Raw genomic sequence first — 17,622 nt, forward strand, 5'->3', positions numbered from 1 at the left:
TCTGCCGCCAGCCCACGGCTCTGCCGGGGCTCGTGGTGAGGCGGCCGCCTTCCAGACCCACTTTCAGCATCACAGAATGCAGGAATAAAGCCTGCTCTGGAGAGCCAGGGCCGTTTTGTTTAGTCCTCATTGAAAGCTCTGGGTAATGATGGATCTGCTCTTCCCCCGCCGATGGGGTCCCACAGCGCAGGCCGTTAGGCTTTGAGCGACAGAAATGCCTTTTTCTGCTCTCCGCTGTCCCTGGCACAGGGCTGGGGTAGGGAGGTGCTACCTCAGCCCTGGAGAACAGTGCAGCTGGAGGAGAGGCACACGGAGCCCACTGCAGCCTGCAGAGCCACCAGCAGCACCCAAATCCCAGCCTGTGACAGTGGAGGGGCTGCCCAAGGAACAGCACCCTCCCCATGGAGGGATGCAAAAGAGCAGGGGAAGATCTCAGCTTCCTTCACAGGAACGAGCCCAAGGCCAAACAAAATCGATTAGATTTTTCTTTCATCTTTTTTGGGGGGCATCAGGCCAAGCATCACCATACAGGCAAGGGAGAGGATTGTTCTGCTCTGTTCTGCACTGGAGTGGCCTCACCTTGAGTTCTGAGACAGTTTTGGGTGCTATAATATCAGAGAGATCTGAAGCTGTTCCAGAGTCCCCAGGAGGGGCCGGGGCTGGGGAAGGCTCTGCAGGGGCACCCCAGGAGGGCTGAGGGCACTGGGCTGGTTCAGCTGCAGCAGAGGAGCCGAGGGCAGAGCTCAGGGAAGGAGGGAACGGCTGCAGGGGAGCTTTGGGATGGAGATCAGGAAAGGTTCTTCCCCCAGAGGGTGCTGGCACTGCCCAGGCTGCCCAGGGAATGGGCACGGCCCCGAGGCTGCCAGAGCTCCAGGAGCCTTTGGACACCAGGGATGACCAGGGGGGGATTGCTGGGGGGTCTGGGCAGGGACAGAGGCTGGGCTGGGTGATCCCAGTGAGTCCCTTCAGCTCAGAATAGTCTGACTACAGATGTAAGCCAAGCACCCCTTGCACCTGGAGCTGGGCAGACACTTTGTGCTGTGCCATGGAGGCATTCGGCAGAGCCACGGGGTTTGACAGGGTGTCTGCCTGGTAGAGACACCTGAGCTGCTGCCAGTGGACACAGACAGTCAAGCTGGAGCCCCAGGCTGGTGCCAGACCCTCTCCCTCCCTGGGGCTGGGCTCCCCTCCTTGCACTGGCACAGGCAGACATGGCTGCAGAGAGCCACAGCCCCCTGCAGCACCTGGACACTCTGCAACCACACATGAGGGATGGGCTCTTCCTGGAGAGCACTCTGCACTTCTGGAACAGCCACAGGCTAAAGACAAAGAAGTGAATGTGGATGATGTGACCCCAGAGAGATCAGGATTCAGCCATTCTCAGAGTACCAGTAGAGACAGAAGATGACTTTGCCAATTCCAGCTGAAATAGCTGGATTTAAGGAAATTAAATTTGTCAGTTCATTAGTGTGTAACATAAGAATGAAAAAGGCATTTCTAATTCCTGATCCACTAATCCACAATCCACCGATCTGCAATCCCCAGAGTCCCCAGGGAAAGAAAATCCACAGCAGCCTCATAGCAGCTCTCCACGACTTCTGGCCAGCTCCTGCAGAGAGAGCTCAGCTACAGAGCCTTTCTCCCTGTACAAAATCCACCTCAGCAAACCTGCTGCCATCCTAGGGGGGCTCAGGGATAACAAAAACCAAACTGCATTTGCTGGAGAGTGAGCACTGGATGTTTGGTGAGGTGCTGGGTATGCTGTCCCAGGAGTTAGCTCAGCTCCCCACAGATCTGCAGGATCAGCTCATTTCCAGCAGTGCTCCCACTCGTCAGGACAATTACAAGGTCCCAACCACCTCCTTAACTGCGAGGGCTGCTACTGCACCACAGGAAGGGGTTCTGGTGCCTGTTAAAAGACTGTCCTGGCTGCATCTGGGAGATGCCCCCTCTACCTTGTTCCCAGCTGATGGCCCCATGGATGCTATTTGTTATCCAGTTTGTCCAGCAAGACCAGTTCAGTGCACATGCACCTGCCAAGCACACACAGCTGTGGGCCCCTAGCCACATCCACACTTTAAACCATCATCTCCACAGCCAATTTCAACTTCCCACACCAAATCCTTCCTTAAATTATTGTCAACATTCAGCCCCATTCAGCTGCCTCAGGGGGAGGCACCCACAGGCCTCCCTTTGGCACGTGGGTCATGGCAGCACAGCCTGTGCACAGAGGCCAGACCAGCAGTAAGCGCCAGGTGGGAAACTGGGAATCCCCTGGGGCTGCCTTGACCATTCCCTTCATGCCCTCTCCAGAAAGAAGTGCTGACAGACCTCCAGAATTTGCCTTGCTAAGCAAATTTGCCTTCACTTGTTGCATCTCCCCAGCTCCAGAGCTGCTCAGGACCTGCTGACCATGAAAGCACCACCATGAGCAGTAAAGCCAGGGAGGACTGGCTCCCAAAATGTGATGGAGAACTCTCCTTTCTGCAACACCTTTTTCTCCTCCTATCCAGCAGAAAATGCTGTAAATGTCAGTGGCTACAGACCCCAGAAATATTCACTAATGCTGAAGCCACCCCACATAACACCACCTGGTGTTTCTTCATTATTCACTTCACTCTCACAGGCAAGGATGGGAAACCTGAGGAAACTGTGCAGGGCACACATGGAGCAGGAACCCAGAGCAGAGCCCAAATCCCCATGCCACTCTCATACCTCCACACTCCTGAGTTTTTTAAGTGTGCCTCAAAACGTTCCCCTGCTCCCTGCTCAGCTCTCTGTGCAGGGACACAGGAGCCATCGTGCCCAGCCATGGGAGGCTCGGGGCAGAAACAGCAGCTCATTACCCAAGCACATCATCCACACAAGGACCCCAACACGCCACCATCCCTCCCTCCCTCCCTCCCTCCCTCCCTCCCTCCCTCCCTCCCTCCCTCCCTCCCCTCAGCCCACACCTGGGCCACCCTGCCCTCCTCCAGCCACAGGTCCCACCGGGAGGGGACAGCTCGGGGCTGGCTCTGCCAGGTGACATCTCTCTGTCTCCCCCTGAGCTCTTCATGCCAACTGAATTGATCCCCAGGTGCTGCCAGGGTAGGACCAAGCCCTGACTCCACTGCACTCTTGAAGGTTTCAATTAATCATAAAGCCAATTCCATTTTGGGCTCCATCTGTCTTTATTCCTTCAGGGACTAATAATGCCACACCGTGTGTTTTCACACACTAGCTGAACTGAAATTAAGACAGATTTCAATATGAAGTACCTGCGAAGAAAATGCATTTTTAAAAAAGAAATCTCAGAGTCGTTACTGTTCTCAGCTTGGAAAAAACACCTTGTTAAGTAAAAGCAGCAGGGTATTAATTTGGAAAACAACTCAGGTGAGTTCCTTCTCATTGCAAGACATGCAAACAAACTAAAATCATATTTAGGGGCTTTTATGACAAAGTATGTATGGAAATATAACACAAGCTGCTTCCAGAAGGAGAGGAGGAACATGCAGAGGAGCTCACACGGGCTCCCATGTGCAGCCTCCGAGCAGAGGGATGCTGGCAGCAGCCACCCTGCTGCACCAGGCATGGACCAGCATCCAGAAACCCTCTCCAACCCTCCCTGTTGCAGTGACAGAAATAGATAAAACCCAAGAACCCTTGTGGTTCATCGTGTATGGCACGTTTGAGCTGCTCAAGGCTTCAGGAAACCTCATTTACATGTCAGCACACTGTTAGCACCTGGGTTTTGTGTTCCTTCCTCTGCAATCCCCCCACAGGGCCTTTCCAGCCAGCCAGGCCTGCACGTTCACTTCAAAAAGGCAATTCCCATGTTGATCTGGGGGGTTATACAAAACAACAGCCCTAATTATTGATCTCAGCACGTGCAGCTAAGGATTAATGATCTGTCCCTTGGAACTGCCACTGCAGGGCTGTGCCCATCGTCCCCTGGCTGTCAGTCTGGCAGCACCCTCCTCACCCACATGGAGGTGTTGTCCCACATGGTGACAGCTGAGGCTGGGATGCCCAAAGCCAGCTTCAGGATGATTAACAGAAAGGAACAGTTGTGGTGAGCCCCAGGAGGGAATAACTGAGGGAGTCATGACTGTGGGAAGCAGCAGTGACAGGACGCTTAGCATGACCCACATTTCGTTTGGGCTCCAGCTAACACCACCTCACTGCAGGAAGAGCCCTTCCTCTCTCTCATCCCCTGTGTTCAAGGCATTCAGGAAAAAAGGAGAGACAGTCTGGAAAGGATGTTTGCAAAAAATTATACGATGTGCTCTGCGTTGAATTCATAAGAGACATGTGAGACGTGAGAAGTGCAGAGCGCTGAGGGGCACAAGGATTCTGATGGAAGCCAAGATCCTTTGATGGCAGCCTTCTGGAACTGGCTGCAGTACCTTGGAAACTCATTAAATGCAGCAGAAAGGACAAGTGACGTACATCTATTGATGCTCTGAGCAGCAAATTAGTTTTCAAATCTATTCAGGGCTCCTGCAGTGGCACTGAGGGGCCAAGCCCTGGTGGGGAGCGGCTGCGAGAGCGTTCCAACACCCAGCTGCTCTCAGGGAGGGGCTGCCGTGGGCCCAGCTCCCCAGGGACATCAGGTGGCCACAAACAGCTGCCCTGGGCATCAGGGCTCAGAGGGCTGCACGGCTGCCAGGGAGTCATCCCTTCCCAAAACATGCCAGGCTGCTCCGAGGGCCTCTGCTGGACATCTCCTTTCAAGCAGAAAAAAAGATCATCTAATACAAAGGGGCATCAAAACCCAACTCAGAAGAAGACACAGAATGTCAGCACCTGAGGGAAGAGCAAGTAGTTAACAGTGATGAGGAGTTTCTTCAGAAAGAGATAATTTCCAGTAAGCTGTTGTTTTCTCTCATCATCCCGTGCAAACACCTGGAGAGCCTTGAAGCAGCTGAGGTTGGCAGCAGTCTGGTGGAAGGCCTGAGGAGCTGTCTGCATGGATGAATAATCACCTGTTTCAAGGAATCTTTAAGCACATGAATAGACAGATGAGAGAAAACTTATCAAAGCACTGTATTAAGAGAACAGGTAGGATGGAAGATGCCAGCCTGGAAAAGAGGTTGATCCCTCTTCAGTCAGGACAGCCAAGGGCTGTTCTTGGATGCCATGGGAGCCTGCAGTTGCTGGTTTATGTTATTGCCTCCTGTGAAAGATCTGCTGCCCTGTCCTCAGCACAAAGAGAGGAGTGGGAGAGAAAATATAGCTAAATCCAGAAGAGAGGCCACAAGAGGCATGGGCAGCCCCCCAACATCCCTCTGACAGCCCAATTCTGCCAGTTGGCAATGAAATCCAACAAAAGCCACCATCAGGAAGGGCTAGGAGGGTGCAGACAGCAGAATCTACAGAGGCTGAGATGGGATCTGCACCCTCCCATAGGGGCTCAGACAATGGCTGCAATCATGAGGGTCAGTGCTGTCCACCCCAAACCCTGGTGGGAGCTGAGGCTGGATCCTGCATTCCCCACTCCTGTTCATCTCCCAGTCTCCCATTCTTCCCTTCTTTTTTCTACTCAATGCACTTTGTCAAACTCCCTTCTGAAACACACCACAATGGGCTGCCAACAGCCTCCTGCACACCCTGAGCAAAGAGCAGATCCTGGTGCCTCCTCTTGGTGAGTGTTCTACACCTATTGCTTGGAGGGAATGCAGAGAACATGCCAAGACCTGGGAAAGTCACAGCAGGTCAGGAAAATAATGTAGGTGGTTAGGGAGGAAAATCTCTGAAGCCTGTGAAGGCATTAGCAGAGTGTACAGGCTGTAGTAAAAAGGATAAACAGAAAACATAGGATCACAGAATCATTTAGGCTGGAAAAGACATCCAAGATCATCAAGGCCAACCATTAATCTCACACCACTGTGTTCACTGCTAAACCGTGTCCCCAAGTGCCAAATCTGCACAGCTTTTCAACCCCTCCAGGGCTGCTCCAGTATTTCACAACCCTTTCAGTGAAAAAAATTTCCCTAATCTAAACCTCCCCTGGCAGAACCTGAGGCTGTTTTCTCATGTCCTATTGCTTGTTACTTGAGGGAAGAGAACGACCCCTGCCTGGCTCCACCCTCCTGCCAGGGAATTGTAAACAAGAAGGATGAATGAATAGTGGCTGAAGAAACAGAGGAATTCATGTTGTGTCCAGCTACAGAACCACGTCTGCAGTGGGAAACAGCAAGTTTGGGCTGGTTTTTTTGGCAGAAAGTGATTAGGTAACCAGCCTGAACATGTATTTTAAATGGAAACCACCACAATAACTCAAAGGCTTCAGCAGAGAGCATTTACTAAACACGATGAGACAGAAACAACATGTTTTATATAATGCATGAGCTGGCTGTGATGAGTCTTTCCCTCCCTGCTGAAGCTCTGCTGGAGCAGCTTCCTGGTGCTCCCCATGCCTGTCACAGCCCTGGGCAGCACTGGCTGCTCTGTGGGGCAGGACACCTCCCACAGCTCTGAGAGCACCAGCAGCTGTGATGAGGAGGCCCTGCAGGCTCTGGGAGCACCCACGGCTGTGTGAAGCACTCAGGAGGACAAGGCCACCTGCCTGAGCCCCAGGTAAGTGGGAGAAGCCAGTGGAGCCCGGTGCTGGGGGAGTGAGGCCAAACACCCATTTCATCCTCACTGCTTGACCTCTGTGTCCTCTCACAGCCCAACCCAGAGAACTCACTCCAGAATTGCCCTGCTTTACAGGAAGGACAATGTCCTCAGCCTAAGCCCAGTCCCTTGGGCTGAGGCCAAGATGTCCATCCCACCTTGTCCCCTCTCCAGCAGCCACAGGCACCTGGGGAAAACACACCTGGCATGAGCCAAGGACCTGACCCCACCCCCTGCCACCTCCAACTATCACCACTGACCCAAACATTTCTCCCCCAAAACCCAGGAGCAAACCTTGTATTCTAGACTTTTCCCTCCTTGTCTTCCTGAGAGCACAAGGATGGCAGTTTACTCTTTAATTGTTAATTACTCTTCCTTGTTAGATTTCAGAGACTAAAAAATGTTTAGGGATTTATTCTTCTGTGTAATTAACCACAATGATGAAACACCCATTTATACTGCACTGCAGTTTTTGTTAAGGTTATTCATAATGGGGAAAGGCTAAATAGGTTGAGTTCATTATCATTACAGAAAAAAATTGAGGTGACCCAATCAAATTAATTTGAAATTAAGTGCAGTGAGGCTGATAACTTCACACAAGTCAGGAGTTTGAATAAAAATAGAGGAGACAATCTACAAAGCAAGAAATTATAAGCAGTCAAAGAGTGGAGCTGGAATTACTGCAACTGGGAGATGGCAAACACATCTGCCATCTGGTGTGGGCAAACAGGGCCACTGAAAAAAATCAGGGAAAGTGGAAAAGACATGGGCAAATACTGCAGGATGTAAAAGGAAAAACTGGAGGAGGAAGGGATGAAGATGGATTGGAAATAAATGGGTAGGGACAGTGCTTGTTAAGCTAACCAGATTTATTTCTCTGCACAGAAATTCTTATGTCCTTACAAGACAGCATCGAAGCAAGGTCTTTAATTTTACTTTTCCTGGGTTTATTGCTTGGGCCTCTGTGTTATTTAACACCAGTGAGCACCAACCAGTTTCAGAGCACAGCTGGACCTAACTCAAACCCCTTAAATCTGGTGGAAACTCTTTCCTCTTGACAGAGGCATCCTGGAGGGGCTGCTGCTTCTCCAAAAGAGCAGGAAAGTCTTGTGCTCTGGGAAAATGGGCACCACCGAGGGACTGATGGACAGAGCAAGGAGACAGCATTCCCACATCCCTTTTCCCTCAGAAAAAAAGCAATGTAAAAGCAGAACCAAAACCAGGTGGATCCCACGATGCTGAGCTCTGTTGGACACCCCAGCACAGCAAGAGGAATCAGAGCCCATCATTTTAGGAGCTCCTCTGAGGTTTCTCTTGAGAAGCAAACACATGTTTTGTGCCTCTCTTGGCTTTACCAGAGTGGGGCAAGCTCTGAACGAGTCTCAGAGCTGGGTAATACAAATAAGGGTGAATAGAATATTCATGATGCACATGGTCATCCTTTAAGGGGTTTAATCTCTGGGAAACAGCTAAGACAATCCATGGAAATCTCTTGTGTGTGGCTACAGGATCATGCTTCAGTTCTCACCAGCGATGAGTTTACTCCCAAGCCTTTACCAAGCCCTGTGACATTATTTTAGCACTCAGGGCCAAAAGGGAACAGTGAGAGCCCAGCAGTGTTGGGTTTGTGGGCAGAGGCTGTGCTAGGACTGTCCTGGGCCCTTCTAGGACACATGGCAGATGTCAGCTTGCACCATCAGTGGGACATCCTTGTCCCTGGTCACCCAGGGGGTGGGCTTTTAAAGGTCTGGCCAAAATGCCACGAGTCTCTCACTGCAGCTGCACAAGTGGCTGCCCTCCCAGTTCCCCACTCTGGCCAGGCCAAAATCTCACCTTCTGAGCCTTCTGCCTTGTCCCCATGAAATACAAACTGCTTCACTTTGCCTTGAAGGTCCTACAGCTTAACTTCTCTCTGTCCTCACCTCCAACTCATCCCTCAGTACAGAGGGAGAGTTTGGGATAAAGCTTCAAGAAGGCATTCAACATAAATTATTATTCCCCTTCTAAACGGATTACAAAAATCCTTTTATTACAAAATACTAAAATGTTCAAATTATTGGTGTGGAAAAACGTTTCCTGTAGGTAAAGTTTTCAAAAATGGAGGTTTTAATCACAAGCATAATCCTTTCTGGCTAACATTTCCAGTCTTGTGAAACATGGAGATACAGATTGCACAGAGGCCTGGCTGTGCCATGAACAAAGGGAGATGCTGCCTGTAAATAGCTCAGAGGACATCAGAAGACACTTCTCTCATCAGCAATCTTTTTTAGCTTAATATAGCTCCTCTTTGCATAAAACATTGACATTTTTGTAATGTTTGGACCCAATGGTGCGAATGCTGATTGTCATGCGAAGATACTGGAGTGTACCTTCAAAATATGCAGGAACATTTTACAGACAGTAGTTTCACTTGCCTCCAAAATGCTGGATCTTAATATTTCATACTTATATATATTTAAATGTTAGTACCACAGGATAAATTCTAACATGCTTTTATGCTAATGCAATCACTGGAAATCCAGATAATGCTGTGTATTGGCATATACTGTTAGTGAATTATGGATACCTAAATGTACAACTCCACATGCCTAGCAATTATTTTTGTTAGTGCATTTAACTTTTATTTGCAATCAGAGCACTTGAGGATTGTTCAAATGAAGTTTACTTTTGCAAACTGCTGAATGGAAAAACATTTTGTTAAAGGCTTAAAAACAGTAAGAGTGTGATGAGGTTTTAGACTTGCAATAAGGGCACTGCTCAGAGAACTCCACCAGATGGAATAATGTTTGATTTGGTCACAGACTCAGCAATTAAAACCCAAATGCCTGAATGAAGGACATATAAAAGAAACATGAGATGAAACCTTGATTTCCCCCTGTCAGGTGAAGAAATCTGCCTCTCGTGTGGCAGAGGCTCCCAGAGGCAGATGGATGCCAGGAGGTCAGACCCTGGCATCTGGACCTGGGACCCTGTGCCCCGAGGTCCCAGTCATGCTGTGCTATGGCTGCTTTTCAAGTCTGCTTTAAGCCAAATAAACAGGAGCAATAATATCAGGAAGGGGAAATCCTGAGCTGGCCCTGTTGTGCCTTCTCCTCCTCCTGCCTTTGCTGATCCAAGTCTTGGCCAGCCCCCTGGCCTCTTGGCTCAAGATGCTGATCCCCTGGAAAACCATTTTATTCCAATGGGCTTCCAGCACAGCCAGAGCTCTGAGCCAGGTCCTGGCAGGACCATGTGCAGGCAGGACCTGGGTGCTGCAGCTGTTTGTTCCATCCCTTACCTGCTTCACTACCTGAGCAGAGTTAAGGACAGTGCAATTCTGGAGAAGATCTGGGTATTTCTGAGAGCTGAAAAGTTCTGGATGTGACCCAGGCACGTCTGGAATCCCTCTATGTCCAGTGGTTTCCTCCTGTGTTAAACACTTGTCTACAGACAAGGCCAAACTCCCTCTTCCAGACTGAGCTGTGCCAGGAGTTACTGACCTCCTGTGCCAGGCTCTGGAGCTGCTATCATCATGCCCTCATTTCTCTCTGGGAATGTTTGCCTGGCTTGAAACCACTGGCCTGAGCCAGCCTGGCTGAAGAGACCTGGGAGGTGGCCACAGACCCATTTGGTGAGCAGCAGACCATTGCCTCTTCCCAGGCTCAGCATCCAGCACAGGATCTGACACCAGCCCCAGGCACACAAGTACAGAGCAGATCATGTCCCTGCAGCCCAGCGAGCTGTGACACCTCTGGGAATTTACTGGAAAGCCCTACCACCTCTCTAAGGCTCTCAGGAACAACCATGAGGGAAGGAAATAAAAAACAAGCCCTCAGAAAAACACAAAATGCTGTGTGAAGTACCTGAAATGCCCCCAACAGTTTAACTAGAGCATGGAGTAAGCTGAGAAAATGTATGAACAAACGAATTAAGCAAGTGAGCACACAGCAGACAAGTTGGCATGTAGGTGTCTACTGAGAAAGCTTAAGCACAGCAAGGGGAGAAAAAGCGAACTCAAACCAAGGCATAATATCCCTCACATTTTGGAGCAGAGCTCTCAGACAATGTATCATCCAAACCACTCCAAATTACCATCTGCCAGAATGTCCTTCAAAGAAAAAAGGTCCACAAGTTTGCAAAGCAGCAGTTTAATGTTGTCATATCAGATGAGAGGCTCTCTCCAAAGAAGATTTTTGCACTTGAGTGAGAAATACTACACAAAACTGTGACTCCTGTGGCCACTGCTCCACTGTCAGGTACCATGAGACAATGAGTTTTTGGAGTCCTGACCGTGTCGTGGCAGGTACATCTGGAAAGAAGCTCTTTAGCAGCCCCTGTCATTTCACAAGTGACCTGCAAATGTTTCCAGACCCTCTGCATGATCTTCTCTGTATGAAAAAAGAGTCTACATAAAGAACCTGAGCAAACCACTCTGGTATTGTTTCAGAAACTAAGATATACCAGAATAGGACGAGCAGGTTTTATTTCTGATGTATCATCCCTAAATCAGGCTCTGTTTCAGACTAGAGGCTGGATCCTTTCCTGGTATAAACCTGGTACCTGCTCCTGTCCACGAGGCCCATCACTCCGCACACGCTGAGGGCCAACTGCATTGCATATGAGATTGCCAAGTAAATGCAGGTCTGTGCACCATGTGTTAGACTAAGCCATAAATAATTTATGATGCTGGAGAAGGTGACTGTATTTTTAGGTATAGAAATATGCAGATAAAACAGTCCTGACCTTCAATTTTCACTCTGCACTTCTAAGTTTCAGTCCATCCAATGCATTTCTAAAGCCTCTGCACCTCTGAACAAGCAACACACCCTCTGCAAAGCCCCAAACCCCAGAAATCAAAAAGGGGACACCAAGAAAACCCATGAAGCCCACAGGAAGCCCTGCAGCAAGCACTCCACAGGATGCCCCAGCATGAGGCAGAGCAGGCTCCTTCCCCTGAACCTCAAACATCCTGCAGGTCAGTCTCCTCTGGATCCTGGCTGCTTACCCTTATTCCTGACCCCACATCTAATCACCACACCTTTCATGTCAGAGGCATGGGTCCATGGGGCCCAAATCTCTCTCTAGAGACCACGTGAGCTGCTCAAATCAGCACCTTGCCATCCTGAAGCAGCCCAGGAGCAAGGATGAGGAAGGACAAAGGTGCTCACTGGGGTGCTTGTAACTGTAGCCTCTGTCACATCTTCCCCCAGAGAGAGCTGTCAACTGGCCAGAAGGAGAATTATTCCCCCCTTGGACTTTGTAGAAACAGGGAGCCCAGGGAAACCAAGAAGCAATCGTAGATTTGACACTACATTACTTCTGGCTATGTCCAATGAGCAAGATAAGGACACACGGAGGAGAAGGGGAAATGGGTGTTGCAAGGGCTAGGAAAGGGACAAGACAGTTTTGTGGTGTGTCACCACACAGCTTTCGGTCTCTGCTATCAGAAATAAACCAAGGGAGGTGGAGAGAGGCACAGAGCCCAGCTGAGGGCAGGTCTCACCTGGACAGGGCAGCTCCCAGGACGAAGGCAGCATGTTCCTTCAGCGAGGCCTCGCTGCTGTTCAGCCCCTCGATCACCAGCCGGAGCCCACCCATGGACAGGAAATCCTTGGCATTGTCCACCTGGGAGAGAGCAGCTTCCATCAGCACAAAGCCCCAGCCCCTGGAGAACACCTCCCTTCACACCCACAGCATCCCTTCCCTCCTGCTCTGACCAGCAGGGAGTTTTACAAGGAACTAAAAATTCCGAGGGAATGGCTGTGGCTGAGCTCAGCACAGCCCTGCCCACGAGCAGAGGTGTCACAGCTGCCCAGGCACAGTGTCCTCGTGGGAGAACATTGTCACACTCAGAAGGCATCGCTGGAAACTCAAATACTTTGATTATAGCTATCAAAACTGCTCTTGACATGTGTTTTGGCAATTCAGGTGGTGTCAAAAACTCAATATATCTGCTGATGTCAAAAAACTGCAGCTCTTTGCTCTCCCCTGAGCAGGCCTTTACTGGGGACCCAGGGAATTGCATGTTTTGCAAATGAAGTTAATTAATTGATGCTGTGATTGTAGCACCAGGAGTCAGGGATGTTTAGGAGCCTGTCAGCACCAAGAGGGTGCAAAGGGGGCATGGGAGCGAGGAGCATGGGCAGTTCTGGGAGTCCTCCATGAGTTCCATCAACAACTTCCCATGGACAAGGAAGGAAAAAGCCAGTCCCTGCTTGGAGGGGTCAGCCAGGAGCTTCCCCAGGGAGCAGCCCCGCAATGACTTTTCTAAGCAAACAATAATGGATTAACTGCCAGTAGGGAAAAGTTTGCACATTAGTGGGAATTCACCAGCCTCTGGCTCTTAAGTGGATCAGGGGCTAGCCAGGCACAGTCCCAGCGGGCATCTGCTCTTGGAGAGGAGATCAGAAAAGGCTCTGAGTGCTCACAGACAAAATTTAGAGGAACAGCACAAACTACTTCAAGTACAAAATTCAGTCCAAAGTCAAATCGATGCATTTTGGTATTCAATGATTTTTTTTTTTTCAGTTTAAAAGAGGATCTGATGAATGCTCAGAACTGCCTGCACAGAAAAATCAGTTTCTGCCTGCACAGAAAAATCAGGTTTAGAAATTCGACATAACTCTCTGAAAGACAGGGAGACAACAGCAATCGTTGGCAGATGGAAACAGAATATAAAAATGAGTTATCAGCAGGACAAGCCGACCCCCTGATGGGGTGGGACAGGACCACAAGCCATGCAGGGCATGTGGGACACTCTTCTAGTCAATGACTTCATGCTCAGTGTTATATTTATCTCAACCATGCACCTTCATCAAAATTGGCCCTAAGTCAGATATTTCAGGTACCCAGGAGAAGGAAGAAGCTTTGTGTCCTACGGGTCTATCGTTACCAACCAAAGCAGGACCTGGGGAGCTCCAGCTCATCTCTGCTCCCCAGTGGGACAATACCCACCTGTCCCTCTGCAAAGCTGCTCTCTGCAGGTCTGCTGGGGCTGATTCAGAATTTGCAGCAGCTTTTGTATCCTTTCAGATGCTGTTCTTTTAACTGTCCCTATAAACCAGGCCTGCCAGAGCTCTCACTTTTCTGCAGACCCATCTTTATCTACAAAGAAATCTATGCAGCAACCCAGTTTCAGCTGTCAGTGGGTCCTTTTATTACTCAGCCTCTGTAAAAACTGGTTTAGTGCTGGAATCAGACATTGACTTCTGCATGAGAGGGAATGTATGGACAGGCAGGAATTTGCATCCAGCAGCTGGTGTGGTAAAACCAGCCCCTGCTGTAACCTCAGCAGCACCAGAGTCCTTTGTGCTGCCCCAGCGTCAGTGAGACACCACAACAGCAGAATGTAAATTGTGCTGTAAAGCTTATTCTGAGGATGTGTTTATCTTTTTTAACCAGAGTCTGTTGTGAGAGCTCCAGTTCTAAAACTAACAAAATCCCCAAACTTAACAACTTGAAGGTATTAACCTCTCTGGGGAGCAGTGGATGCTGCGAGGCAGCAGCTCCTACCTCACTTCAGTCCACTGAAATTGGCACAGAAGAAAAACCAAAGATCAAAAGAGCTCTTGAGTAAAGTACACAGGCAAAGCAGGCAAGGGGAGAGATGGGAGAAGAGCAAATATGACAGCAGTTATTCAGGGAGCAGGTTTGAATTGGAGGAGAAAGAAAATAGGGAGGGAAGGTGAGAGAGAAAATGTTAGAAAACAAGAGCGAGGGAAAGCAGCATGTCAACTGCACGCGATGGAGAGGAAATTAGCAGAGAGAGATGGTGTAGCATGTCAGAGCAGAGGAGAGGGGAAGATAAGCAGAGTAAATAATTGAGAGAAAGAGCCTGCAATGCCTGAGAACAGGTCTTGGCTACACACACTGCTGTGCAAGCACCGTGAATGCTGTTTATGAGTTACGCTCTGCCCTCTTCACATTTGCATTTGGGTTTTATGCGTTACAGATAACCCAGCAAGCCAAACCCTCCTACTCCTTCTCGAAGACGGGCTCCCGAACATGCCAAGCTGAATCGTGGCTGAGGAGAAGCAAACCAGAGCTGGCAACCAAAAGCTGAGCAAAGGCAGAGCCCTTGGGCTGACTCTTCAAAGGCAGGAGAGAGCATCTCCCCAGGCTGGGCACCGGCCATAGCTCCCACGGCACCCTCCGAGGCACGAGCTGCCCCACACCCACTGCTCCGGGGTGACCACGGCATAGAGCAGGGAGCAGCCTTTGCTTGCACGCCCTCCAGGGCATGGCATTTTCCACTCCACAGGGCATCCCATGCCCTGGAGACAGCAGCAGGATGGCCGGGAGGTTAACAGTTCTGAAAAGCCACGGCATGGCACGGCACGGTACTGCTCTCATGGAGGATGGGGAAGGTGGGAGCAGCAAAGTGGCCCCACACGTGTCCTGGGCCACCCACACCTGCAAGGATCCTCTGCTCCCACGGCAGGGCTGTGACTCGCTGCAGAGGAGTCCTGACAGTTCAGCCCTTCCAGGGTTATGCGGCACAAGCGTCCTTTGGCTGCTGTTCAGTAATTACATTAAGCCACTGCTGCTAAAGTCAGTCCCAAGCAGAGATAATGCTCTGGACGCATTCAACTGACTGGAAGAAGAAAGAGGAGGAAAAGCCATGCTGGCTTAGAGACAAGTCATATTTCTTATCAGCTTCCTGCCTGACGAGAAGGTGCTGCCCAGCCATCTGCCCCGACTGCGCGGGCACAGAGCAGTGCTGTGATCGGCGCACAAAGGAGCCCCTGTGCTCCCGCCAGCCTCCTGCCATTCCCCCTCTCTGACCCCTTTGATGCTGCATGTGCTTCCCTTTGATGCTCCAGTCCCTGCTCCTCTGCCATTCTGAAATTGTTTGCCCCATCCTGTGCTGCAGGGATTTTCTGCTGGAATACTCCAGCCCGCTATGCTGGAATCCAAGGCATCCCAGGGCATTTGGGGGCTGCTTTTTAGCACAATGGCCTGATGTTCTGGCACCCTTAATCAGGCAAGATTAGCCCTGAGTACAAATATGAAGCTCTTTGGGTGCCCATTGTTCACAGTTATTCTCTGAGTCACACAGATGCCGTCAGTGACACAAAAGGAGGGAGAACAAACAGCAAGGAAGCCTCTGCATGCCCACAACAGCAATTCAAAGTGGAAATTCAAGACAAAGAGCCCTGGAAATAACACTTGTATCAGCTGGCACATGGACTCTCTCTCGCAGCAACAACACTCCAGCTACCTGCCCCCAAATACCACATTTGGTTCAACAAGTGCTGTTCCAGTGAAAGGGCTTGCACTGGCACCTCTCAAGAGCTGTCCCATTCACCCTCTGAAATGACAAAGTGCCACTGAAAACTCTCCCAGTGCACTCCAGACTCTCCCAGTCACTGGGGAGGGAGAAGCCAAGTCCCTTCCCACATGGCAGAGCAGAGGCTGGATGCCCAGACACCCTCCCAGGGGTGGCACCAAGGCAGGCACCAAGCCCAGGGGAGCAGAGCTCTGTGCCTGCAGCTGCATCTAAGGGGAGGTAGGAATGTGTGAGCTGAAAGCAGAGCAAGAGAGATCAGAGAGAGGGGGGAAAAGTGTGAGCACAAACCCGAGGAAGCGAGATGCCAGGAAATATGTTCACCCTCACACAGAGCTAATTAGCACAGTGAGGCTCTGCTTGCCACTGCTTACTCACACCAAGACAAAATAGGGGGTTTTGGGTGGCTGTCGCCTTTCCTGGTACAAAGACATTCTCTGTGAACTGATATAAGGGCACCTACCATCAACCACAGCAGCTTTCCATGGAAGCAGAGAGAAAATAATTATTTTCTGAGCAGCCACCACTCTACTTACCCAAAAATGGCAGCTAAAACCCCATTTTGTAACATTAAGGAGATAAAAGAGGAAAAAGAGAGGATAAGAAAACCAGCCTGAGAACAGACAACAAATCAGGCAACCACCAGGATACTGCTGGCTCCTGGCACAAGCGATGATTAATTCCAACCTGGATATAAAATAAGCCTGCACTAGTCCTCTGCTGTCTGTTATTGTCCCAGGATTATGGTAATTAAGCAATTTGTATTACCTGATACTGATAAGAAAAATAAAGCCCGGTTTATGACACCGTATCCCCTGGATTTTACACGGTAGTTACTGAGGCATTCTTGTTACCTGGTGAACATAATATTCGAGATCATAAAGCGCCGCGACTTTTTCATCCAGCGTGGAGGCAGAGCTGTTGAATTTGCTGATTAATTTAACCATAATTTCATAATCTGTTTCTATCTTCATGTTCAGCTTTTCAAACTCCTCCTTCAGCTGCTCTATGGGCCGGAACTTCTTCCTCACCTCTTCCTCTCGGGCCTTGGAAACAGAAGGAGGAAAACAGATGTGAAGATAGGAGATGAAGAGACAAGACAGACACAGAAAGGCAGCCCCAAATTCACAAAGGGAACCTGGCTGTTTGTGCCAGTGCCTTTATTGCTGTACATCAGAGGTGCAGGGGCAGAGTTGGAGGGTCCTTCTGAGAAGCCCAGGAGCCCAGTTGGCTGTGAGATACCCATAATATGAGTGAGCAGTAGGGCTTTGTGCACCACTTCCACATCTCTAAAGCATTTGTGCACCATTTCTACATCCCATTTCCATCCAGCTCAACATCAAGCCCACAGGCAGCAGTACTGCTCTTCTCTGCCTGCAAGTGGATCTTCTCAAAACCTGGCTGCAAAAAGCCCTGAGGCACCTCCCTGACCTTACAGCTGAACCTCTCCGGAACTGGACATGAGGCTGGAGAGCTCTAGAGGTCCCATCCAGCCCAAAGTGCCCAGTGACTCCAAGGAGTTCTCAGACACTGACAAAGATGCTTCTGCCATTGCAAGCATTGAGCAAATTCCAGGAAGGCTCTATCTCCTAGGGAGAGGTGTGGGGACAGAAGCTGTCAGAAAGGGAGGCAGGAGGAGCAGTGATAAGCTGGGGGCAGCTGATGTGCTGTGCCATGGGGCTTGGCCAGCAGACAGCCTGTTCTGAGCTCATCTCCCTTGCAGTAACAGCACCCCAAGGGCTGCCCTGAACCAAGAC

The 17,622-nt window shown here is 50.1% G+C and overlaps 1 protein-coding gene across 3 annotated transcripts in view; it reads right to left on the reverse strand.

Annotated features, from left to right (window-relative positions):
* Positions 1 to 17,622, reverse strand: part of SIL1 (SIL1 nucleotide exchange factor) — a 181,549-nt gene that overhangs the window by 18,853 nt on the left and 145,074 nt on the right. For all 3 annotated transcript variants that reach the window (XM_084215792.1, XM_084215794.1, XM_084215793.1), the window contains exons 6-7: positions 16,720 to 16,911; positions 12,083 to 12,204 (exon numbers count right to left, since the gene is read on the reverse strand). In XM_084215792.1, the coding sequence (XP_084071918.1) occupies positions 12,083 to 12,204; positions 16,720 to 16,911 (314 nt within the window). The remainder of the gene's footprint in view (positions 1 to 12,082; positions 12,205 to 16,719; positions 16,912 to 17,622) is intronic.

The sequence above is a fragment of the Fringilla coelebs genome (genome assembly GCF_963513975.1).
Source record: "Fringilla coelebs genome assembly, chromosome: 15".
Classification (NCBI taxonomy): Eukaryota; Metazoa; Chordata; class Aves; order Passeriformes; family Fringillidae; genus Fringilla; species Fringilla coelebs.